This window comes from Strix uralensis, chromosome 4 (genome assembly GCF_047716275.1).
Source record: "Strix uralensis isolate ZFMK-TIS-50842 chromosome 4, bStrUra1, whole genome shotgun sequence".
Classification (NCBI taxonomy): domain Eukaryota; kingdom Metazoa; phylum Chordata; class Aves; order Strigiformes; family Strigidae; genus Strix; species Strix uralensis.
The window spans coordinates 107,951,301-107,977,311 of NC_133975.1; the positions used below are offsets into that span (position 1 = coordinate 107,951,301).

At 46.7% G+C, this 26,011-nt stretch overlaps 1 protein-coding gene across 4 annotated transcripts in view; it reads left to right on the forward strand.

Annotated features, from left to right (window-relative positions):
- Positions 1–26,011, forward strand: part of ESRRB (estrogen related receptor beta) — a 137,038-nt gene that overhangs the window by 105,761 nt on the left and 5,266 nt on the right. For all 4 annotated transcript variants that reach the window (XM_074868462.1, XM_074868461.1, XM_074868464.1 and 1 more), the window contains 3 exons: positions 13,212–13,322; positions 13,972–14,133; positions 20,144–20,413. In XM_074868462.1, the coding sequence (XP_074724563.1) occupies positions 13,212–13,322; positions 13,972–14,133; positions 20,144–20,413 (543 nt within the window). The remainder of the gene's footprint in view (positions 1–13,211; positions 13,323–13,971; positions 14,134–20,143; positions 20,414–26,011) is intronic.

Below are 26,011 nucleotides of genomic sequence, written 5' to 3' on the forward strand. Positions count from 1 at the left end.
TCAGGAGTTTCTGGAAAGAACAAATCCATAATTGTTTGACTTGCTCAAAAATGCAGAATTGACAAGGGATTTTAGATTAGGAAAAGTTCATTGGTCTTTTCAATCTCTGATCTGTCATCCTATTAGCTCACCCATCCTTTTTCTCTGCCAGAGCAGGAGCATGTTCCCAGCTGTACATTTCTAGTAGTTTAACTGATTTTAAAAATCCCTGATGTCTTGGTTTCCCTAGAGAGCCTATTCTGTAGTCTCCAAGCACTCATTAGGACAAGACGGATCTTGATACTTGAGCTATGATTTTTTTTCCCTTCAAATAGTTCCCCTTCCTACTTTGCCTTGGTGTAATTCTCTTTTCTTCCTTGGCTTCATCCATGGAAGAAAGTTGATAAGCCAGGTTCTTTCTTGTGCTTGATTACCAGGAGTTTGGAGAAAAACAGTCTTGTGGTTAAAGGTGAGATCTAGAAACCAGTTCTTCTCTTGACAGGTTTCTCCTTGGTGTCCTTGGCACTGGGCTAGTAACTTAGTGGGGACATTTGTGGGTAAAGAAACTGTCCTTCCTCTGAAGAAGTGGTGTATGATATTCCATTAATACCTAATTAAGGGCTTCATGATTTCTTCTCATTAAGGGGGGAAAGATTTTCCTAGTTATTGATGCCATACATGATGTACATACCACCTCCTGCCCACTGGGCACGTGGCATGAGCCTGTTCTTCAGGCAAAAGGCACCAGTACTCAAAGATGGCAAAACCAGGTAACCATGTCTTCAAGGTTCTGCCTTACACTTGAAATGCTCAGCTTGATGCTGCAGAAGAGACTTAGGCCCTCCCCTTGGGGAATGAATATGTGGGTCACCAGGCATCTTCTCTCCTCCCTACATGGGCTGCAGCTAGGTGAGCAGCTGTGAATGTAGCCCTTTAAGATCTGGGGAGACTGTCCCTAACACAAAGTGCAGGTTATTCGGGCAATGCCGAGTGAATGAGGATCAGGGCAGGAAGAGAGCCAATGGAGCAATCAATAGGTGTCTCAGATATCCAGGCCACTTTCTTTAAGAGAGCTCCGATCAATGTATTGCAACAAGGGAACTGCACGGACACCAGAGCTTTGCTGTCTCAGGTTCTCCTGGTGTGACGCTGCAGAGCAGGCGAGACTTGCTGGGGAAAGCGGCAGGCGGAAAGCTCTGCCCACGGAGCCCAACTGGCTCAGATGTCTGAAGCATTGGCCTGTCTGGCTGCCTGTCTCTCACTTTCCCCTTCCATCTGGAGTGTGTCCCCAGAGAGCATTAATTAGCCCCTCACTAGCAGGCTCAGATAGGAAGCTGCTGAATCTGGAGTCCCGGATTCCAGCAGACACCACTCCCAGTGCCCCTGTGGAGAGGCACCATCCCCAGAAAACCTGTGCTCTCTTCCGCACTTGGCCTTGCTGAAGCACCAACTTGCAGGCAGTGGAGATGGGGCATCTTCACAGCTTCATCCAGTAGCTGTGCATGTCCCCCTGCTCTGCAAAAATCAGGGAAACCTGAGCAACCTGTGATACTGCTGACCCCAGATGGAGATGATATCTACACACATGCCTGGCCAATGGGTATGGCCAGTGAAGGAAAGAGTGCCCTGCAACTTGCAGAGGAGAGGCATTGTTCAGAGCTGGGCATCCTTGTCTTTGGCCACCCTATTGCCTCTCTTTGCTCCCAGCAGTGTCTGTCTTGTGCCCACAATGACCAAAGTGTAGCTCTGTAACTCTGGGCTCTACAAAGTACATCTAGATTTCTCTGGCTCTCTAGAATAATGGATAGAGAAATTTCAGCAGTTTGGCAGGTCTCTTTTAAAACCTCAATATACCGTGTCAGTTTTGGGGAGAATATACCCTTGCCATTCGTGTTCTAGCCACCCATGGCCTTTCTCTTCTACAGCAGTTTGTTTGTCTTCAAGAGGAGATGTAATTTCAGATGACACATGGCTTGTGTAAGTGGGCTCAGAGGTTTGATTTTGGACATTAGCTGGTCAAACATGACCTCACAGCATTGCCCTCCACACCTCTGCTGCCTCTCTGAAGTCACAATCCTGTGTGTCACCTTGCAGAAACGGCACTGTGACAAGGACAGTGATGTCAGTCCTTCTCTGTGTTGACCTTGGATGGCCACCAGGTGCCCACCAAGTTGCTCTCTCACTCCCTCTCCTCAGCAGGACAGGGGGAGAAAATATGCTGAAAAAGCTCATGGGTCGAGTTAACGACAGGGAGATCACTCAGCAATTACTGTCATGGGCAAAACCAGACTTGGGGAAAATTAATTTAATTTATTGGCAGTTAATAGAGAGTAGGATATTGAGAAATAAAAAAACTAAAAACACCTTTCTCCCACTTCTGCTTCTTCCCAGGCTCAAGTCCCTCATGAGGTCTACCTCCTTCCCCCTCAAGGAGCGCAGGTGGATAGGGACTGGGGATTTGTGGTCAGTTCATGACACTTTGTCTCTGCTGCTCTTTCCTCCTCACATTGTTCCCCTGCTCCATCTTGGGGTCCCTCCCTCATGAAGGATACAGTCCTTCATGAATTTGTCCAGTGTGAGTCCTTCCCATAGACTGCAGTTCTTCAAGAACTGCTCCAGCAGGGGTACTTTCCACGGGGTACAGTCCTTCAGGAACAAGCTGCTCCAGTGTGGGTCTCCCACAGGCCATAGTTCCTGCCAGAAAACTTGATCCTGCATGGGCTCCTCTCCACAGGCTGCAGGCCCTACCACAAGCTTGCTCCAGCATGGAATCTCCACAAGCCACAGCTTCCTTCAGGGCATGTCTGTCTGCTCCAGTGTGGATATCTGCACTACTGTGGTCCTCTGTGGGCTGCAGGGGAACAACTTGCTTCACCATGGTCTTCTCCCCAGGCAGCAGGGGAATCTTTGCTATGGTGCCTGGAGCACCTCGTCCCCTCCTTCTTCTGTGACCTCAGGGTCAGTATCTGCAGGGTTGTTTCTCTTGAATTTTCTCACTCCTCTTTCACAGCTACTGCGCAGTGTTTTTTACCCTTTCTTGAATATGTTATCACAGAGGCACCACTAGCATTGCTGATGGGCTCAGCTTTGGCCAGTGGCGGGTCCATTGTGGAGCCATCTGGAGCTGGCTCTGTCTGACACAGCTTCTGGTGTCTTCTCACAGCAGCCACCCCTGCAGCCCCCACTACCAAAACTTTGCCACGTAAACCCAGTACAGTCAGTTAATGAAAGGGAAATGTTCTGAGATCGTGGGAAGAGGGACGGGGATAACAGGTGAGGTGTGATGGGACATCAGGGCCTCTCGTTACAGAACTCATCTTTGGGTGGAAATGACAGACAGACAAGGAGAGGAGAGGCAATACTGGACATACCAAACCACACCATACCAAATGAAGCAGACTGGCTGGTGGCTGGGCATTTGGTCCTTTACTGTTGTGAAAGCCCTGCAGAACTTTTTCTTCGATGGATTCTCACTTGTATTGTTTCTAAAGCTGTGTTGTTCCCTGTTCTGTGCTGGCATATTTGCAGAGACCCAGATGGACCATAAACAGTTCTGAAAAGAAAGTAAAACTGGATCACTAACGCTTTCATGAAGTGCATGTGTGTGCAATCATGTGTCACAGTGACAAACCAAACAGCAAAGAAAATAACTGCCTAAAAAAATCTCATCCAGGCATTGAGATACTATCTATTATTCCACCAGCCTTTGAGTCTTGTTTTCCTTCTTAGTAGGACTTATGTTCCTGAAGATCAGTTGTCTTCTGCTCCCTGACAGTGCTGAGACTTGTCTCTTCAGAGTCCTGCACATGACTGAGGTCTAAGAGTAACTTTCTGAGATGTGTGAGTGGCTTCTGCTCAGTTTCTTGCAGACATCACTGGTTGGCTTCCAAGAAAGAGGGCAAAGATTGAAGGAGCCCTAGTGATGTGTCCTGTGGTAGACCAGGTATTCCTTATTTCAGAAAGTAGAAGGTATTTCTGGAGTCCCCCAGATTTACATGCATTTCCTGTTATAAAAGCAGGAGTGGGAATTCCCAGGCTAGGAAACCTGCCCTGTACAAGGTGCTCTGCCCCACTCTGAATGTCTTTGAAGGCAAGCTGTCCTCTGGCCTAGTCTCCTGGCTCTCAGGAGCCATCCAGCAGCTATTTCTTGTGTGGGGAGGGTGAGGTCTACAAATGCAAGGAAGGTAGGTAGAGGAAGGTAGTCTTGATCTGGATGCAGAAAAGGGAGGCTCTTTAGAAGCAAGAGAGAGGTTAGTCAATTATCCAGGAAAGGCATATGATTTATTTTATCTACATGACTCTGTTTCTTCCCAGAAGTGTATCTGCTGTGGTGTAGTAATCCCAGGTACAACTTTTCCTTTCCCAGGCTTCGCTCCTTTGCTTCTAATGCATTTCCATAAGAAATGCTAGAGACCATTCAACAGGGCACCCAAATTCTTTGTTACAAATCCCCCAAGCTCCTATCTGTCTGATCTAATTTCTGATGTAGCAATTGCTGGAATGTATGGATACTGACACTGCAGGGCCAAGTAGTGAGGAGAGCCACAAAGTTAATTTCACTCATCTTCCTCTTAATTATTCCCCTTTCCCTCCTGTCCCCAGTGCCTTTGGGAATAACCTGCCTCCCCGGAACCTGCAACAACCTGATAACCCTTGTCCTGCCTAAGTGCCTGCATCTCTGTGAATGTTGGAGGTGGTCCCCACTTCAGAGGTGGTGAGCCTGTAATCTCCATGTTTCAGAAGTGACTGTCTCTTAAATCCATGCTCTTTCTGTTCGAGGTCCTGGCTGATTAGGAAACCCTGTAGCCAGTGGAACTTTCCTAGTGTTTACTCCTAACTCTGCTGTTTCCCTTACCAGCTGCAGCCAGTGGCTGATGTTGTAAATGTTTCCCAAGGAAGCAAATCTGTCACCCTGAACAGGCCTGGGTCTGTGATGTTATAAATTGGGTGCAGTCATCTAGTATCTAAACAAGTGATTCCAAGCACTGGCAATCTCAAACTACTTCCACTTAGTAACTTTGCCTTCATCCGTCACTAAAATCCAGATAACTGAATCAACAGCAGAGCTTCTTTTCAGCAACATAACCAAATGGAGGGTGTTTCATTTCTGTTTTCAAGTGAAAGAATCTCTCAGTGGAGCAAAGCGTTTCTAGCAACCTTTCCCCTCTCCCTCCTGCCCCCATCCTTGCTTCCAGACCATGTGTTCTCAAAAAGATATTTGATTTCAGTGAAAGCTCAGCTGACATCCGTGCAATATGCTCGGGTTCTTGCTTTGTGCTTCCTGGGAAGGATGAGGGCTCCTCCGGGGATTCTGGGTAATTGGGTTAGTGGCCAGCTCATGTCAGGAAATTAAAAGGCAGCCCCGATCAGGTTGCTGCTGCATGCGATTTAATGGCTTTGTATTTATAGAGTATTCTGCCTCCAGCCGGTGCCAGAAATATCACTATTGGAGGCATCCAAATGAAAAAAGAGAATGAAAAATGATTTTTCTTTCTCTAAAATACCTCTGTGTTTAAAAACAGACAGGCAACCCCCTCTCCTTTGAAGCAGGATCTCCAGGTGCAGTGAGTGATATCTTAATGTCTATATCCTCCACACCCAACTATTTTCGAAAGGCATGAATTGAGCATTTATGACATGTCTGGAGCTGGACTGGATGATGGCATGACACAGAGCATGTGCTGCCTTTGGCAAGGTGATGGTAATTCTCCAAAGAGGAGACTTCCAGAGGATGAGCTGTCCATGAAGTGCACATTGGGCTGGTGGCACTTGGTATCTGTTTTCTGACCATAAGACTGGCACAACCAGAACCTCCCCACACCTTCTGCCATATCCAATGGATTATGAATGTTTAGTTTGGTTCTTCCCATTCATTCTAAAATATTAATCTGCCTAGATTTTTGCCATACCTAACTAATTCTCCATTCTATCAAACATGAAGCCTGGGCTCCATCAATGTACATCTGTGTGTGTTCAGAGAGGCGTCACCTCTACACCGGTTTATGAAAAAACACTTTGTGCATTCTGTCACCAGAAATTGTGCTTCCATCCAGAGACGTTTAGACCCCAACCATTGTGCTACAAGCTATTTTAGGCAATTCTGACACTACAGTAGGTAAGATCCTCTGAGGTGAGCAAGAATGGGATGGGACTGAATGTATGTCCTAATGTTCTACAATAACTTAAGGCATGTGTATCAACATTTTCACAGCCTCTGATGACCTGCGTTCACCAGTGACTCAGCTCTGCTGAGATTCTCAATCCCTTCCTGTGACTCACCTTTGTGCCAGCCCTTGGGATGCAGCATATCCTGAGAGGGTCTTTACTCAGAATTGCCTTGCACAGCTGTTCTAATTTAAGAAATAGTAAGTGGACATTAGTGTTGGAAAAGCCACTGCTGAAGTGAGGACTTCAGGAGAGACTTCAAAGCTGCAAGACCCAAGCAGTGTTGCTCTAAGAGGCTGGCCAAAGCAGCAGCATGCTGTGTTGGTGGGTCTAACTCCCTTACCCCTGTGGATCTCTGTCACAAGCAGGCCTCTCTCCCTGCAATGGTGGGGGGCCTCTCCATTGTGTCACGTATCTAAAAATCTGGTTCTTGATCCATGCTTATGCTCCTCTACCTGTTCTGAAAGGCTCAGATGCTTTACCTATATAGACGGAGACAGAAAACTGGGCTAGAGAAAGCATTGGTTTGACCCTGCAGGAGTTCCCTTGGTAGTCAATGGAGAGAAGTACCTGTCATCACTCTTCCTCGGGGTAAGTGTGTGGCCGGTGAGATGAATGTGGAGGTGCCTGCTTCTCTCTGTTGCCTGACAAGGGAGCCTAGATGCACAGAAGGGAGCTATCAAAGTCTAAAGTAAGGTGAGTTAAATCACGCCCAGGGCCACAGGTTCCTTTGGAGATTTAGCTCTGAGCCCTACCTCTTGGAAGGTCAATGGGGCTGGGGCTTTGTCATCTTTTAGGTCCTTTTGTGAAAGGCATCCTTGGTCTTTTCCTGGCAGGCAGGTGCCTGCATCTGTTCCTTTCCCGCAGTGCCCTTCAGCCTGCTGCTGTGCAGGCGTTGCTGCTGTGGGTGACAGCCAATAGATCTGCTGCCCTGCTTCAGACTGTTTAGAGACTTGGGAAGGGAAGCAATCAAAAGAGAACATTTGCATGGACCATGAACACAGGGTGAGTTTATGGGTGTAGGGATTATCACAGGGAGCTGAACAAGGTACTGAGGTATTCTTTATTCCCATCTGCCCTTGAAGCCCTTGTTAGTTCCTGGCTTTCCAGGATGATTGGGAGTTGAGGTGAGAGGGGCTCAGCACGGGAAGGAAGCTGTACTTTTGAGAGACAACAATGGGTAACACTGCAGACACCTCTGCAGAGCTGGCAGCCATGCAGCTGGCACTGGCAGAGAAGGATTGGTTTGCAAGCTGTGTGGGTTACACCAGAGCCTGTATGCTTTGGACCAACCATCTGGGACATGCTGCTTGTATTTCTGTGTGTGAGGAGGAAGGACAGCTTGTATCACTGCTCCAAGGCATGTGACTGCCTGTGGTACCAGGTATCATCAGGCATCACAGGGCTAACCTGTCCCTCTGAGACCAGAGACTCTTTAGCCAGACAGACAGCAAAGGAGCTTTCTTACCTGACTAACATATCCCTGAAAACATCAAAGGGGGAGCAGGCTGGAACATCCTGCTTGAACTGGTCTAGCATCTCTGTAGGCCCTTATAACACAGGAGATGGATTTTTCAACTCCACTGCCCTCCTCCCCAGGCTAGCTCCCCACCCTCCTATTGCAAGTGTTGTTCCCAGACTTGCTGACCTGCACCAGTTAGTTGCTGGGGTTTTCTGGCCATGCTGACCTGCGACCCTCAAGTTGCTTTCCGATGTTTCAAATGAGTTGGGCAATTGCACCAGTCATCTACCAGATTTTCCAGGAGCTGGCCTCTTCTTGCAGCAGTATAAGAGCCTAATGGTATAAGGGGTCTTTTCCCCTTCCCATGCTGGAATCTCAGAGTAGCAAAAGAGAGCCTAGTCAGGTTGCAGCCTCTCCACTCTCATTAGACAGAGATGCCTTTCCCTATAGTCTTATTTCTTTCCCCATCTTGGCAAGCCTAACTTTTACGGTCATTGCTCCTCCTGTCTCACTCATCCTATCACCACATCCTGTTGTCACTCCTGAAGTTCAGAGCAAAAAGGGAGATGGAAATTCTGTAGGAGACACCTTGGGCACAACCCTTCTCCCTTCCTTTCTTCTCTGCTCTTAGCCTATGCCTTCCAGCTTCCCTGGGCAGTGCCAATCCATGTACTTTAGACTGCAGTTCCTGAGGATGGCGGCATCTCTGTTAACTACAGAGCACCACCCCAGCTCAGACCCTGGGAAAGCAAGCAAAAACTGCAGCTCAAGGATTAGGTGGGCAGTGGGCACAGGACCTGACTGGTGTGTTGGGGAAGCTCAGCAAAAGCAGCCCCGTGGGCACTGCTCCCTGGCCAGAACTTGCCCTGTGTTCCCTTTGGTTGTGTCCTTCTTGGTCTAGACACATACTGCACCGTGCAAACCCTGTAGCTTGGCTCCGCCATTAGCTCTTTTGGCAAGATAGATCTTTCTGTTCCTATCAATTCATGAGCATGTGATGGGATTCGATGGAAACTGAGGTGAGGCTAGTAATTTGACGCGACAGCTGATATTGGGCCTAGACTGCATTTCCCACTGGCCAGGGCTTAGCTTCACAGAGCTTTTAAGAGTATTTTTAGTCCCCAGAAAATAAAAGAGAAACTAAACCTGACTCTGTGTGCTGTCGCCTCTGCATACTCGGCTATTTTTACTTCCGACAGACTCGGCCTGGGTCCAGCTTTTTAAAAAAGCTGGAATTATTTTACTTCCATTAAGAAAAAAACCCCAAAGCCTGATGTTATCAAGTCAGCAAGGGGACATCTGATCCCAAAGTTGTCAGGCAGACGTCTCTCCGAGGGGCATGTCAGAGAAATGCAGGGAGCTTGAACAGATCAGCAGATCAGGTCTCCCACTGCAGAGGCTTGGTGCTGGCACAGACCTCTCTGAAAGAACGCTTGGAACACGAGTGGCACCCACAGGACACTTCGAAAACTGACATCCCTACCCCAGGCAGGATACTGAGCCGAAAAGTCCTGCATAAGTTCTGGCCCTGCCCTCCTCCCTGCTAGATCAGCGGGGGCTCAGACACACTGGGGAGTTGAGAGCCTGTTGCCAGTGAGCTGGGACTCAATCCCTATGGCAGACACCGGGGTCAGCTCCACACCTAGGTCAGACGGGGTGCCAGGACTCTTATGCAGGGTCCCTCAAAAGGTGACAAGATTCAGTGAACAACAGCACTTCCTTGAAACACAGGGGAATGGGAGGAGAGGAGATGTTTCCAGCACAGATAGCCTTCATTTGTAAAGAATCAGCTGCCAGTAAGGTAAGTTATCAAGGGTTGGTACTTCCCAAACTTTGCCCTATACTTTTGCATCTCACATGGTGTATGTAAGCCCTCCCTTCTTTACTGCTCTAGCAGACCTTCCTTGCTGATACTCTCAAGAAGAGCGGTCCAGGAGTGCCTGTGGTGGTGACAGTTTTGTAGGATGAGTGCCTTCTCTTCTGGGAACTGGCCAGTTGTGATCCATGTGAGAAATGGGTTTGTGCAGGAGCTGGAAGACAACTGCTTTCTCTTGCTACTGTATTCTTGTCAGGCTGTGGCACCAAATGCTGTGTAAGAGTCTTCAGTATGGACCAGCTGCATCTTGTAAGTGGCTGCTGCACCTTGCAGTCAGAGCTCAGGTGGCTGCATGTTTGGTGTGAAATCGCCCTTGGGATTACAGTGTATGTACCACTCAGCCTCGCTCCAGCCCTCTCCCTCTCTCCTCCTTCCCCTCTCCCTCTCCCCCCTCTCCCTCCCTCCCTCTCTCTCTCTCTCATCTCCCTTCTCCTTACACTCTCTCACTTCCATTCATATCTCTGTTTACATCCCCCTCCATTTCTTTTCTGCTCAGTGCTTGCCTTCATGCTGCTTCCCTGAGCTCACCCAGCACACCTCCCTACTCCATTTGAATGTCCTTTAGTGTCCCTCTCAGAGCGGCATTGTAACCAGCCTGCTGAGGAAATCAAAGTAGAACAGCAGGCATTAACAAGCTACCTGAATACCACAGCTCAGTACCAGGTCGTGATTTTTGGCAGTGCCCTTTCTTTCCATCTAGATATGACCTATTACACTGACAGATCTTTGAGGAAGGGATTTTGCCATGATGCTTATGTCTGCGAGTGTCACAGTCAGGGACTCAGGTTGAAATGCTTTTGTTTGCTGTAGCACCTGCAGGTTGCTGCACTCAGCAACTGGCGCTGCGATGCGCTACGTAGGGGTCAGCCTATTCTCCAGCTCTGCGGCTGGAGCGATGACGACAGGGTAGAATAGTGGCTCTGCAAATGCTGATTGCAAACATTTGCCTCAAGGAGTGTCGAACAGGATGGGGAACAAGAGGAGGACAAACACTTGTTCAAAATTAACAAGCCAAAGTCCTTGGGCAAACAGACCTCTATCTGCTCAGTGAGGGAAGGAGGGATGGAGGGTAAATCTCTCTGTGTCTCTCTTATCTTTTTTTAATGCACTTAAGTCCTTTGTGTCCTTATAATCTGATTGAGGGTCCCTAATACTACTTCAACCTGTGCAGCCATCCCTCTGCCAAGCTCTGGAGGATGGCATGCTTCTCCTTGGGAGAAGGAAATGAGCTCCTTCCCCCATTGGCTCCCTACCCCTCCCAGTCATCCCCCCGCCCCTGCTGCTTATCAGACTGCATGGTGAAAGCATCCTGGAGGGCTATGTGTTGCTTTCTCTTGGGCTGAGAATGGTGTTTCTCTGCACCAATGACATCCTGCCCACTGGCGTGAGGGAATGGATTCCTCTATGACCCTTCTTCTGTGAGGGTCCTGGGGAGCTGTGATTCAGGCCTGAAGTCCTGCAGCCTGTTCTGCATTTCTCTGTAATCTTTGAACAGTGTATTCCTGACCCTTTTAATTTTCACACCTGGTTACTTGGTTTACTGGTAGTTCCTGAAATTTGTGTCTCCCCCTCCTCTCCTGGCTTATAGGTAGGTGTCATTCAGCAGAGCATGGAATAGACATCTTTCTTAGGAAACGAGGACACATTTATAGAGGGAAGGAAATCATGGACAGAAATGGAAGTTTCCTGCTGCATCCAGGACTTTATTAGTGCTGTTCCTCAGGGATCTCCCTAGATAATCTCAGGTTTGGGATTCCCTGAATGTCCTTTGTGAAATCACTCTCTAGAACACATTGGGGCTTCCAGGAAGGAGTCTTGCCCACAGGCTGCCTACTGCTGGGAATAGAAGTAAAAGAAACAATGGGCAACATTTTCAGAAACACTACCATGTAATGGAGGAGAAAGGTGGTACTTATGCTTAGGGATGTCAGTGAATTCTCCACACAGAGTCAGAAACAGAAAATGGGGCAGGGGAAGGAAATTCCTCACTGTGATCTGAGTTCACCTATTTGGCTTCATGTCTTTCTCTCCATCTTCAATGTCTGCCATCCTCCCAACTTGCAGCAGCAGTTCCTTTACTGTGGAGAGCTCCAGGCCTGCTCATTCCTGCTTCTCCTGCTCAATGGGAGCAGCAGGACTCTTAAAAGCAAGCAGCTATACAGCATTAATAACATCACGCCTATGAGCCTCTGTCCGCACACACCATGGCTTACAGGTAATGCCACCTAGGCCTCCATGTGGGTGTTGCTACCGCCAGAGATCGTGCTGTCAGACTGTGTAACCGAGTGCTGTTGGCCTGGTTGATGTTGGTTGTTCTTGCTGTTGGAGGGCTGTTGGTACTGTCTGTCAGTCAAGCTAGTTTGGGTGCTCCAGTGGTGAAGAGTATCAGGATCTAGATGTTGTGGCAGGTAATGGTTTCATGTGGTGCAAGTGGGGCTAGTGTGAGCATTGCAGTAAAAGCTTTCTCTTTTCCATGACATAGTAAGCAAATGTGGCATTGAAACGCACAGTGTGATGCACATGTGCCTCTTTCTAGGGTAGAATATTTGTCAGCAGACTGCATGTTTTTCAGGTTTACAAGTTGTTCAAAAAGCATCACTTCAAAACTGATTTAGAGTGTTTGCTTTTAGTTGTTTGTGTTTATGTAGTGAATTGATTGCAAAATATTAGTGGCTCAATGTGATTAGTAAGTGTATCACATAATTGTTTCCTGTGATCAGACTGGATAAACTCATATGTGTTTCTAAGTAAGTACTTGTATAGCGTAAATTCAAATTTTTATTGTATTTGAATACTCCTACATTTACCTTGAAAGATTTTGTTTTAATTGCAGTAGCTGTTTCTCCCAGCAAGACAGAGTTACCCCAGTTTCGCAAGAACTGACTACCAGAGACCATATGGCTGGCCAGAAATAACTGACAGTTGGACAAATATCTGTGGTTTTTTTCACAATTTGTTTTTAACGTTGTATTTTGTACTAATATAGCAGTTCAGCTGCTGTTCCTGTTCTATTGATGCTGCTATGGTTTTTTGCGTGGTGACAGTCACTGGTGCTTCCCAGTCACTGGGAACTGTTTTCAGTATAATATTTGCAGTTTGATTCACTGTATTTTGAAAGAACTGCAACAAATTCTTCAGTGTCTCCCTACTTCAGCCTTATCATTGCTTTATTGTAGTAGAGGTTGTTTCTATTTATTTGGGTTCTACTTTTATTACAGTTGCCTTACTTGATCAAGGCTGAAACATCTTTGTTGAATTCATAGTTCATAATCTATTTGCTATAGGTCACTTTTTTCAAATACAAATGGTGAGAGGTCACAGAACATTTAACTTCTCATTTTTAAGAACAATCTAAAAGCTTATTTTTATAACTGAAGGTTTGATTGACATTTAAAGTCTTTCTTTTTAAAAGCAAGATCATCTAGAGGTCATTGAGGTCTGAAGCTTTTCATTTGCCCATCAGATTGATGGTGATTCAAGAGTTTGAATGGGTTAATTTCTGTCTTCATTAATGTTTTGAATTAAAGTAAAGCTCACAGCAGCATGGTTAGAGCTGGAGGCAGTCTAGCTGGTATTATTGGGATTTCTGGGTTCAGCTGAGATCTCAAGTGTTTGGGAGAGGGAAGCTCCCTGGAGTGTGGAGAACGTCTTAGCAGATTTTAGCATCTGCATGTCAAGGGTCCCTGTAGCACTAAGGAATCACGGGGATTTATCTTGTTTTACCTGCAGGTGTTCGTCTGGATCGAGTCCGTGGAGGCCGTCAGAAATACAAGAGGAGACTGGATTCTGAGAGTAGCACTTATCTGAGCTTACAGATCCCTCCCCCAGCTAAAAAGCCACGTACGTATTGGTCTTGAATTGTGGTCTTCTGAGCAACCACTAAATTTGTTTTTATTGGTCTCCCAAAACGTACAATGGAACAGTTGTCACTCCTGATTTTCATACTAGTCACCAGCACTAAGATTTTTTTCTTATGATCATAGTGCAGAGGTAGATTAGGTATACCTGAGGTACAGCCCAGCTGCTGTACTCATTGTACCTCGGGTTAAATACCAGACCTTTCCTAGGAGATTATGTAAATTCATTTAGTGATATTCTGATCTTTTCCCGTATCCAAGCTAAGTTAACAAAACTGGTCCCATGCTGATTTCTCTCTTCTATACTACCCATACTTCTCTAAACTTTTCCATATGCCACTAACTGATTATTTGTGCCTCTTCCTCCCCTTGTTGGACCTACCTGAGACAATGGCTCACAACCTTAGAGTAGCTTCCTGCTTTTGTCATCCCTGTACAGAGTTGGTTTGGCATAGGCAGATCACTACTGCTTGTGTAGCTGTGGTGTAGTCTTCTCCTGTTCTGACCAAAACCATTCCTGAAGTCCTGTGGGCTTTATAGTCATGTCTTATCCAGGAAGATCCTTCTAGAAAGGACTGTTAAGACACCTTATGTCATGAGCGATACAACAACTTCTCCTTTGAAATGTGCAGTGACTAAGATCGTCTCCCATTTGCTGGTGGCTGAGCCAGAGAAGATTTATGCCATGCCTGATCCAACCATGCCGGAGAGTGACATCAAAGCCCTGACAACCCTCTGTGACCTGGCAGACAGGGAACTGGTGGTGATCATTGGCTGGGCGAAGCACATCCCAGGTAAATGGAGAATTACAAGGGTGTAAGCATAAACAGCAAAGGGAGCTATTATTTATCACTGTGCTTATCAATTTTGACTTCAACCAGGATTTTTACATATAGTGATGGGTGGAAATTACTGTCAAACTGCTTGTGGTGGGCTCTCATTGGTAACAAACTCCAATACAGCCTATGGTGTAGGTGCATAAATTGATGACTGTATGTGTGTGTGCCCTGGGATTATGCAGAAGGCTTTGAGATGATATGATAAAGTTCTCGGTTGTAGCTGGCATTGAGTGGCACAGTGAAAGTGCTCAGGAAACAGCCCTTGAGATGGTACGGTGGACTTTAGTGATTTTGCACTGCATCAACATGACCTAGATCTGTTGTGTTTATAGATGAATAAATGTTAACATATAATATATGTTATAAATAATGTAATGTTTATATAAAAGTGACTGGACTTTACTGCTGATGACACAGCAGGTACCTACCCTGTCTGTAGTGGGCATTCTTGCCCAGAAAGCTTTTGTCATACTGGATTCATCACAGAACAAGTCCCATTAAGATGGAGGACATACTCACTACTGTCAGTGAATCTCCAGGCTTCTATGCTGACAAATAATGAGGACAACTTATTGGCAATGTGACTGGCCTCGGAAGGTTCACTGACTATATCCAATGAGTGCCTGTATGACTGAGTGACACAGCAAATGTCTCACACCTACAGGTGGGATGGACCCAGGCTGAAGGAGCAGACATGGCCCTCAAGGGGCTTCTGGGGACAAAGATTTAGACTGGGAAGGGAAAATGCCTCCTCGCTCTACTTCCCCCACACTCACTGCCAAAAAAATATAGGTTGGATTTGGGTGTGGAAAAGGTTGGCAAGGGAACCTAGGGGATGTCCTTGGGGTTTACATGGCTGCTTTCCAAAGACTGTTTCAGACACTCACTGTGAACAGCTCACTGCAGCTATGAACAGCTCACTGCAGCTAACTCCTGACTTCTGTCCCCCTTCCTCGTATCAGGAGAATATCTGACACTCAGCCACAGGATCATAGGATTTAACCCATATTGCACGTTGTGTTTGTCTTCCACCGCGTGGGTCTGTGTGCTCTTGCTTCTTAGCTTTAAATTCTTCCTCGTTTTGTGAGGCATCTTAGCATGAGTGATCAGTGATCAGACAGTTTAGTTCTCCCATGTGCTTTGTTTCTCTTTGTAGCTCCTCTTTTGGCTGCTTGGTGGCTGCTTCTCTTTTTTCAGAGGGAGCATTTCTCCTGTGACTCAAGGGTTAGTGGTTTCCTGGGCTATATGGAATATGGACAGTTATGTGATGGGACTATGAAGGCTGGAGAAACTTCTTCAGGAGAGTGTTTCTGAGTAGAGGTTAATCTCAGTGGTGCCCTTCTTATGAGATCTGCAGTATCTGCAGGGATTACACCCATCACTAGTGCTGGAATCCATCTGGGGCTGATTCATCACAAGTGGGGTTACAGTGGCGATTAGGGAACTCAGCCTGGATTGCTCTACTAACCCAGTACTTGGGGTGTTAACAGGAATGGTTTTAATGCAATGCAATTAGCTGCTACAGCTGTCCAGTGAGGTGCTGTTGTATGTTCTTCTAACCTTGGCTATTTCTGTTCACACAGGGTGCCCTGCTGTAGTTCCCTAGCTTGTGGCTGTGGGATGAGCATGGGATGCTCAGCTCAGTTCCTACAGAGTTTTCCAGCCTGCCATGGTGATACTATCCCAGAACAGGAGTATAGTAGAGATTATTCCTGTACTGTGAAAGGGGCTCTTCCTCTCCTTTCTGAAAGGCAGGACATATGTGCCATCATCTCAATTTTCTCTGTGTATTTTCCTTTCCTATCAAAGGCCCTGTAACACAGTAACAGCCATAATCCTGGCACAGTTCAGACCAGCAGCAGTATTATAACAGGACTGTGTGCATAGGAGAGAGCTCAGGGATTGTTACACAAGGGAGCAGTACTGAGAAACAAACATAATAAAAGACGGTTCATAAAAATCGAACAAAATACCCTATAGTTCTGAAACAAGTATGAAACATACTGAGTTAGGCAGCAAGGGGGCAGAGCAGGGCAGGGCCAGGAGGCTGCCAGGTGTCTAGATTATCCATGCCCTTCATTTCTGCCTTCCAAGGATTTTGAGCAAAACAGGACATTGCTTCCTGTGTGCATGAACTCTTGGACAGAGAGGGATGGAGAAATGAACAAAAGTCACATACTCCTGCCTTGTATTCTCACTGGAATTAGTAAAGAACAGTGTGACATCAAAGTCATACCAACCCTTCAGGATCCCAGGTGTCAGCACAAACTTCTACCCCGCAGTGTTAGCAAATAAAATCAGTTAAGCTTAAAGACACTCTCCTATGATAACAAGAAAGCATGATTTAATGGTGTTTAGCAAATGTTATTAGCTCAACAGCCTTATTAGCCATTAGCTGAAAATCCATGCTTAGGCAATGTGGAGTTGTCCCCTTCTGTATGAGACCCCCTCCCCACCACTCACCCTCCCCCCTGTGCTAATTGTCTTTGAACAACATCTACCTTTTCTGCGTGCCTTGATGCAGGGAGACAAGACTTCTCTCGAGGGGTGACGATGAAGGCTCTCCCAGGGTAGCTGTTGTGCCTTTCTCACTAGGAAGACGATAGTACTAGCACAGAATGAAATATGGCAAGTGGAGTGACAGCAGCTGTGTCTGGAGTGGCCTCAGATCCTATAATTACATCTCCCTTTATTACCTCTGCTAATGGCCCTCCAGGATGACAGAAATGATAATAAATTAACAGATTATGAACTTCACTTGCCACAAATTATGTGACTTTTTTTTTTTTTTAATTCTGGGAGCTCCCACTGCCAAACCACTGAAATAAAAAAAAAAAAAAAGAATCACAAAAAATAAAAAACCTGAATGTCATATCAGCTATTGCAAATAAAGCAGCTTTTCTCAACCTGCACCTGGGAAGGAGGGAAACATGTGCTAGAGACAGAGGCTCCACTTTTGGGAGCGTAGGGCTGCAGTGGAGTATTCTGCACCTTTCAGTATCAGACCTGAGCAAAGCAGCAAGAAACAGATCACTAAGGGCACTTTCTGGATGCTGTGCCATCAAACAGCTCAGGAATGCATAAGGGCTGGATTCTAGCAATTCCTGGGAGCTGTAAGATGGCGAGGCAGTTGAATTTCACAACTAGAGGTTCTCCAGTGTTATAAGCCTATAATAGCAAGTCTGTGATTTTGGCCAGGTGAAATTAGCATTTACCTTTCCTGATCTCAACTTTTATATAGCATGGGAGACCCCAGGTTATATGCTTTTCCCTTGTCTGTGCAGCCTGCAGTGGTACAGGGACAGTCCTCCTGTCCTTGCATTCTACATGTGTAAATTCTGGAGGAAAAGGGTCCTGATTCTGTCAGACATTTCAGGTCTTGGCACTGCAGCACCCCCTCCCACACACCTGCCTGCCAGAGCTGAAGTCATTGGCTACCCGGGAATATTTCTGGCAAGGGGCTTTCCCAGGTGGCTAGGGCAGTTGTAGCTGGCTCTTCTGTTCTCCCTGGCACAGGGTAAAGCATGGTCTCTCCTGTGCAGTTCCCACCTGCCATAACTGTCTTTGGGAAAGAGCAATTAACGGAGATGCTGGATGTACAGGCTACTGCTAGGGTTAAGTCAGTTTTTCTACTTTACTCTCTGTGAGCCATGTCTGTCCTGGATCCTCTCACTCTACTAGATGACTGTTTCTCATTCTTAAACATTTCCTTGGCAGACTGCAGTGAAACAATGGCATAACCCCTTTTGTAATCCAGGTGGGGAATGAAGATGAAAAAAGGCCACATGCCTGACCCAGAAACTGGACTTAAGGCAGCAGCCTAAATGCTGGGCTGTTCTCAATGGTCAGAGCTAGGAGAGGGGTAACCGAAGGAGAGAGTGCAGACGCTAGAGACTGTGACAGTGGCTGTGCTCAGCACCATTAACCCTGTCTCAAGGCTAGTCTCATCAGTTCCCTGTGCAGCAGGCAGACCTGGGGAGACAGGATCCCAAGCCTCTGAGCTGCATCATCCTGCACTTGGACTCAGTCAGGAGGGCTGCATTCAGGAGCAGCACAGCACTGACTGCAGAAGGTAAGGGGCAGAGGGGTGAGGCAAAGGACAAGGCACTCCTGAAGTAGTCACAGCCTGAGCAAGGGGTGGGATTCATCAGGTGCAGGGCTACGTAGAACACAGGCTGTGCTGTACAGGAATCAATCTCACAGTCATGGAGCTGGATTTGCAGCTCTTCTCCCCAGTAGCCTGGACTCCTCTTTAGCTGTTCCCTCTGGCACTCCTCCCCAATGGTTTATTGATTCTTCCCTCCCACCCACTGCTCCCCTCAGACCTTGCACACACAACACGTGACAGCTGATTGGTATCTGTTAATTAATGTGGCCTGGGGCCTCTTTTCTATTCAGTGGCCTGATAAGGGAAATTGGATGTCCAAGGGCTGCCAGGCCATTATCACCCTTTGCTTCCCCTGGCAACACAAACACAAAACATGGCGTAGTGATAAATAAATACCACCAACCCACCCTTCTGCCGTCCCTTCCCCAGCTGAGATAGTGCAGATAGAAAAAGAGAACCCACAGTCAGTCAATATAGCAATCATCAGCTCTTTTGTTAATTGTTAACTTGATAACAAGAGAAATCAAATGATCATCATGGTGGCTGGCCACCTAGGCCCAATGTGGGGCAAAGAACTGTGAGCAGGGAGGGCTGTGGAATAAAGGAGTCCCGCTGAGCCTAGCATACAGCTAGCAGGGCTGGGAGGCTTCTGCACAAAGGCTAATGGGCTCACAGGTCTCTTGGTGAGCCCTGAGGCTTAATAAGTGTCTGGGGAGAAAACTGGCAGGGGAGGCTGGTGGAGCATCACCCCCCACAGCTGAGGGGTGCCTGGGTGTCCCATTCTCTCACAGCCCTGGGAACCTTTAGACACAAGGAGCTGCCAAAAAGCACAGTCCCTGTCTGTAAGTGGTGGGCAGGAGCTGCCTAGATGGGACCAATGCACTGTGCTTGGCATCCCTGTCTGTAATGGCTGTTGCACAGTGCCCATCTCTCAGGATCTTTCATGGTCTGGCCTTCAAGGGTACCTGGTACAGAGGACAGACACAGCTTTCCTTCCCATGCACTTTCTGTTTTTTCCCTCATGGCAGACAGTGACTCTGTGTTTCAGCCTTTCCACTTTTTCAGGTGGGCTCTGGGGCTGTCAGGGTCTATCTCCAGATGGTGATTGCTCTTTATTTGAGGAGAATGACTCGGTTCACTGCTGGGTGCTGGTTCTGTTGCTACTGGGTTTGGCTATGATGTAGGTACTTGTATGCTACCATAAAGGTGGTTTTGACACTGGGTAGGGTTGTTGGCTGTGAGGTGCAGAAATCTGATGGTATGGAGCTCAGGAAGTGATGAGGAATAGAAGAAGATTCTGTTCACAAATGCATTCCGCTTTTGAATGCATTTTGGTGCTTTGTTGTGGCAGGACCTGTTCTCATGTAGGCCAAAATGAGAGACTGTGGCATGCTTGTAATTCAGGCCTGTGTCATTCCCTCCTGTCCCATCAGAAGCCCTCTTTTCTGCCATCTGGAGCTCTTATCTGGTCTTTGGTCAGCTGGAGCAGACTAAATAGGCTGCAGTACAAAACTGCAGAGGAACAGTGAGCAGGACAGTGTGGTACAGAACATTGCTGCTATAGAAGAAGCAGATATCACTGAAAAGAGGTTATCATTAGCCTTGGATTGCCATAAATGCAGTCAGAGCATCAGAACGCCTGTTTGAGGCTGTGGGTGGGCATGGGAGCAAAGAGAAGGCTAAGGTCCGCATGTGCTGGTTGCCACAGAGACAGGGTTACCTTGGTAAGCTTTTTCTGGGTTTTTGAAAGCAGTAGGCCAATGGGGGAGAGCGCTTGGGGTGAATCCCAGGGAAACTAAGGACCCTAGAGGCTTTGCTGCACACTCATTTGACCCTGCTGGTCGTTTGCCTTGTCAGGATTCTCCAACCTCTCCCTTGGGGACCAGATGAGCCTCCTGCAGAGTGCCTGGATGGAAATCCTCATCCTGGGCATTGTGTACCGCTCCCTGCCATATGAGGACAAGCTTGTCTATGCTGAGGACTACATCATGGATGAAGAGCACTCTCGTCTGACGGGGCTGCTGGAGCTCTACCTGGCCATCCTACAGCTGGTTCGCCGCTACAAGAAGCTCAAGGTGGAAAAGGAGGAGTTTGTCACGCTCAAAGCTCTGGCCCTCGCCAACTCAGGTACAGCCCTGGCCCAGCCAGCCTTGCGATCAGGGAGTCAAGGCCCATGCTGTTATCTGGCCTGGGAGGAGACGGAGCCCACTGCCGGAGACTGTGCTCTGCCTGTGCCATGCAATATCCTCAAAGCTCCTCTCTGTCCACAGAGCAAGACCGAAGCTGGAGAGCAGGGAGAAATGTGGCTTTCTGCTGCTAGAGCCCCAGCTGTGCTCCGGTCCTGTATTAGGGAGTAGAACCAGGCAGGGGTGGGTTGGCTGCTGGTTTCCGGCAGTAAAAGAAAGGCTGTGGAGCCCTTTGCCACTAGCAAGCTGATTCCAGTGCCATGAGTTCAGAAAAGGGGATGTGGGCCACACCTGCATCCACTTCAATAGTGTTGGTCAGTTACAGCGAACAGGGAAACCCTGGTCCCAGTTTCAAATCCCACAAAAAGCTGTGGGGTTGGGATTACCTGGTCCTCTCCTGGAGATGTTCAGTGGCCACAGACACTGAATCCCCCTTTAACTGGGAGACAGCATGGATATGGATGGTAGAGGGTAAGATATGCTGGCAGAAGCCTGATGTTGCCTGTTCTGTTTCTTCTTGTGAAGAGGATGAGAAAGGCCAGGGCCTGTAGCCTAGTGCCTTCCATCTCAGTCTGGGGAGGGCTGCAGCCCTCAATCCAGCAGGCTGTGGGAGACACAATAGTTGCTGTGTGCTGCACTGATGTCGCACAAAAGCCAGACATGTATTTGCTCAGGAGTCCATTCCGAAAGGGAAACTGCTAAAGCCTACTGTGTGACGAGGGCTCCCTCTACATCCCTTGAGTCTCATTGTCTCACTTCAGATCTTGCTGAACTGCATCCTGCAGGTCCCAGAATTCACCCTTGCAGCCCAGCAGTGAGTCCAATATCTGTGTTTGGCTAAAGCCACAATCCATGTGAAGCTGAAGGGATTAAAAGAGGGGGAAGCTACATCTTCTGTGGTAGCTGACTCTAATAATTAATCGTTGTCTCAGTTTAAAAAAAAAAAGGCACCATACCTTTCATGTCAGTTTGCCTGAGTTCAGCCTTCAGATACTGGTCTTTGTTGAGCTGTGCCCTAGGAGCCCAGGTCTTTCTACACCTAGCAGTTTGACACGATAAAATTCCTGTCTTTCCATAGTTGCATTCCTTGGCTATAGATATATTACTTCAAGTGTAAGCAGGTGGTCCAGAATGCTGTGAGGCTGCTGTATCCTCACCATTTTACACCATTGTGTTCCTCTTTGCCATCCATACTTCTTAGCAGCAGCAATTTAAAAGAAAAAAAGAAATTACTTAGAGCTCATTGATAAAAATGTTGAGTAGCATCTGTTTTTTTACTGATCCCTGTGGATTTCCACTAGAAGACTCCTCCTTCAGGGATGATTCACTACTGATAGCTACTTTGAGATCTGTCATCTAGCCAGTTACTAATCAATTGAAAGTGTGCTTTATTGATATTGCATAGTGCTAATTTTTTAATGAGAATGTCCTGTGGTGCTAAGCCAAGTGCCTTATAAAAGCCTAAGTCTATTATATCTGTGCAGTTAACTTTATCAACCAAACTTGTAATCTCATCAGAGAATGAAATCGGGTTTGTTTGACAAGACCTCTATTCCAAAGTATCGTGCTGACTGGCAGTAGATTCATAGAATCATTTAGGTTGGAAAAGACCTTTAAGATCATCAAGTCCAACCGTTAACCTAACACTAAACCATGTCCCTAAGCGCTACATCTACGTGTCTTTTAAATGCCATCTTATAAGTCTTAATTGAACTTCACTCTTCCCCCCCCGCCCTTTATTTTGCCCTGGTGCACATCAGGCTGGCATGGAAATTACGAGATAAGACCTAGAAAAATATGTGCATCATTAGAACTTTTCCAGTCATCTTGAATTTCTCAAAAATACCAAGACTTGTTAAACATTGATCTGCCCTAGATGGGCCTCAGCCAGCAGTTTTAGAACTCTTAAAGCCAAGTTATCCAGCTCAGCTGATTTCTGTGAAGTTTGTCCCTAACAGATGTCTAACATCTTTTTGCATAAACAGACTAAGAAGTCTTCATCATCTTCATACAAAACAGGTACATAATGCTACTTTTTTCTAAACAGGACAGAAATACTCACCGAGGAGTACTGTCTCCTCTGCACTGCTGTTAATAGTTTAATAATCTCCAGGTGAAAAGAGCCCCCCCTACAAATGGTCATTTTTCTTCTATTTCTTAAATATTTATAAAATTTCTGTATTGTCCTTAGCCCTTTCAGCCATGGATTTTCCTCCTATGTCCTTCACTTCCCTTATCGATTTTCTACACTTCATAACTTCTGATTCATATAAATTGCTATCTAGTTCCCTTTTTCAATTTCTCATATATTGCTTTTTTAGCTCTAATTGCTGCCTTCACTTTGCCACTGAACCAGGATGGGCAGATGGCCAAGGCTGGCCTCTTTTGACTGTGGGACAGTGGCTTTTGGCAATGTAATCAACTCTTGTTAAAGAACCTGCCTCCTGTCTACCAGGAAGGTCACAGGATTAAACAGGGAGAAGGGCTCCTCAGAGAGGCTGAAGTGGTTGTGACAGGGTGATAGGATAGGTGCCACATCGGGACACACTGCTGTGAGCAGAGACACTGCAGGATCTGAGCCTTGGTGCTGTCAAGTTCTTCATGGTGCAACAGAAGCACTCTCTGCTGATGTTGCTCACTGTGCTTTCGGGACTAAGCCCAGGGTAAGCCCTGTGGGACAGTCTGTATCAGGAGTGGGGAAACACTGAGCAAAAACAGAGCAGAACAACCAGCACTCATCAGCTGCTTTGGGGTTCTGCTTCCAGCACTGTGAAGTAACGAAACCAAGGTAAGGGTCAGGAGGCACAGGCCAAAACATGTTCTCAGCTGGATGGGAGAAGCCATCCTGACTTCACTGGTTTCTCCTAGTGCAGCTAGAAGTGCAGCTATGTAGGAGCATAATCCACAAAAATCCTGCTTTATTATTCATATTGAAACATATGAAAGTAAAGCACGAGATCTAGTTTTTCATGTAATTAAAGCCTCTCACAACACACACATAAGGAAGCTAGAATAGGGCAAGTGTATTTTTCTAATGTAACCTTCACATTCTTTTAATGCAAGTTATTTTTCTTAGTGTATTTTTGACATGGAGTAAACTTGCAAAGCCTGCATGTATGTGCTTGCAAGCAAACAGCTGATTCCTAAAACGGTAAGAATGCAGACTACCTCTGGGCCAGGCCTCAGCTCCCTTGGGTCAGAGACAGGGTTTAAAGCTGAGCACTTAGATTAGCACCTGTGCTGCCTAGACCTGCTTTCTGCCTTGCCTCCCATATAGATAAATTCCTGAATTTCCCTTATTCCTGCTTGGTGTAATAGCTTATGCAACCAAGCTTCTAGTGATTTTCCTCTCTTCCATGCAGCCCTGTGTATATTGACCCTTTGATTCTAGGAATTAAAACAAATTAAAACAGAAGTAGGAGCTTGCTCACTCTTCACTAGAGGAGAATGGTGACAATAGGCCAACCTTGCCAGAGCTGTGGCTGATCTCTGAGTCCTCAGGGTAACGCACCAAGGACACACCTGCTGGGACTGTCAAAGATAATTCTTTAGTAAGTGCATTTTAGAGAGCTGAGAAATGAATTCTTAATGCCCAGAGCAGCAGGCAAGTCCCAACAGTATGATCACCCATGTTTTGACAGAGTAAGGGTGCTATAGACTTAACTTGTTACCCTTCAGAGCCAGCAGTCCCTTTTCAGGCATTCCTAGGTCCTCTTTCCTCAAATTGATCACTCTGTGTGTGGAAGAGCCCTCCAGGTTAGCACACAGCACGTGTTCATTTAAGGACATCCCAGACTGGCCAAACCTTATTTCTCCTTTTTTTTTTTTTCCCCCCAATGCATTTTAGTGCAGAGATGGAATGAACAAGGTTTGGATCTAGCAAGGGGATGTGTAGCAAATTCTGTACTAATGGGTCCTGTGAGGTCCCTGCTCCTTCCTCTGCTGCCAGAAGATGCAAGAAAAGAATTAGGTGAGGAGGCAGTGGGCCTTGTCAATTCTCATACCTGCCCTGTACCCCATGCCACAGCAGTGCTGGAGAAGAGCTCCTGACATGAAGCATGACTTCTAGGCCAGCTGACCCTCAGGGACATGGTCAGGCAGCCTCTCTCCACCTCAATGCTCTGACAGCTGTAAAAATTCATAGCTATTGATTTTGTAATTAACAGTTTATCAATGCCATCGACACCAGCTCACTGATGGATTGCAAGGAAATTAATCCTGCAATGTTATTTTATTTTTTGCAGTCAGCTGCCAATTTTGAGCTTCTTTCAGCAAAGAGTGGGGGAGTGGGCCAGGCTTTGATCTTAATTTCCCCAATTCCTCTCCCTGTATACTCCCTAGTTATTTAGTGCTGTTAAGTCTCATCAGGTGGCAGAAGAGTACAGTTCTGGGGTTCTGTCTATGGTACAGCAGCATCAGTACCCAAAATCAGAGCATGCACTTTGACCTGAAGCATAGCTTATTGCCTGGTGCTTCTAGCACCTGCTGGGATCTGCAGACTCTGATAGGCTGTGGTTACTTCTCCCCCTTGTGCCCCTAGCCAGAAGGACATTAAACAGAAAGGCTGGAGGACATTCCTCTCCAGGCTCCAACTCTTGATGCTTCCAGTCTCCAAAATTACTTCTGCAACTTGGCAGGAAACAGATCCCACTCACTTCTGGATGATGCATGGAAATTTTCCAGAGGTGCTACCTGGCTGGGAGAAGTTGACAGACTGACTTGGCAACATTCTTCTTCCTCCCTACTTTTCAGAATCAACCTCTGTGGCTAGCTCAGGTCACTGTGATGACCTACCAACCCTTCTCTGAGCTTTTCTTTCTGGTCTCTTGGTTACAAAAAGCAAATGCAGCAAGAACAATCCTTCCTCTGTAGGCTTCTTGGAAATACAGCCTTTTAATATCCTCTAATTAGTTTGTTCCTTCTAAACAGCTTCTTAAACAGCTTTCTTGCTAGACATAATATTTTCCCAACTGTTGTAATACTTTATAAATCATGCATCATAAATAGCATTTACTGTACATGTATCTTATGAAATTCACAGTCTCTAATTTGTGTTGCGCTCTCCATAGAGATGACACATATTTCTAGAGAGATTTTGGTGCTTCAGCCGGCTGTCCTCCCCTTCACTGATGTCACACTGAGAAACCCACATCCTCACGTTGTGTTGTGTGTGTGGGGGCTGAGCCAGAGCACTGCCACACTGCAAAGCCCAGATGGTGCCACTACATGTGTGCATGTGTGCTTGCCGTAGTGTCCCTTTGATGCTGCTTCTGGATTCGTTGCCCTGTGGCAGGAATCTTTATCAATGGGTTCAGTATCGATTAAAAGTCTCTGAACAATGAAGACAAGGCAACAGTGTCTCCAGCTCTGTCAGGGTTGTAAGAAAGCAGCAAGTATCAGCAAGATGAAAAGGAGAAAAACCTTCAGTGATGCTGTGCCTGGTTAGCTTCTCTAATCTAACCTCTCTGCTCTTCGGTGCTGCCTTCTGTCACCATGACTTACCCACAAATTTAGCAGCTTGTGTTCAACTCGGATTCCC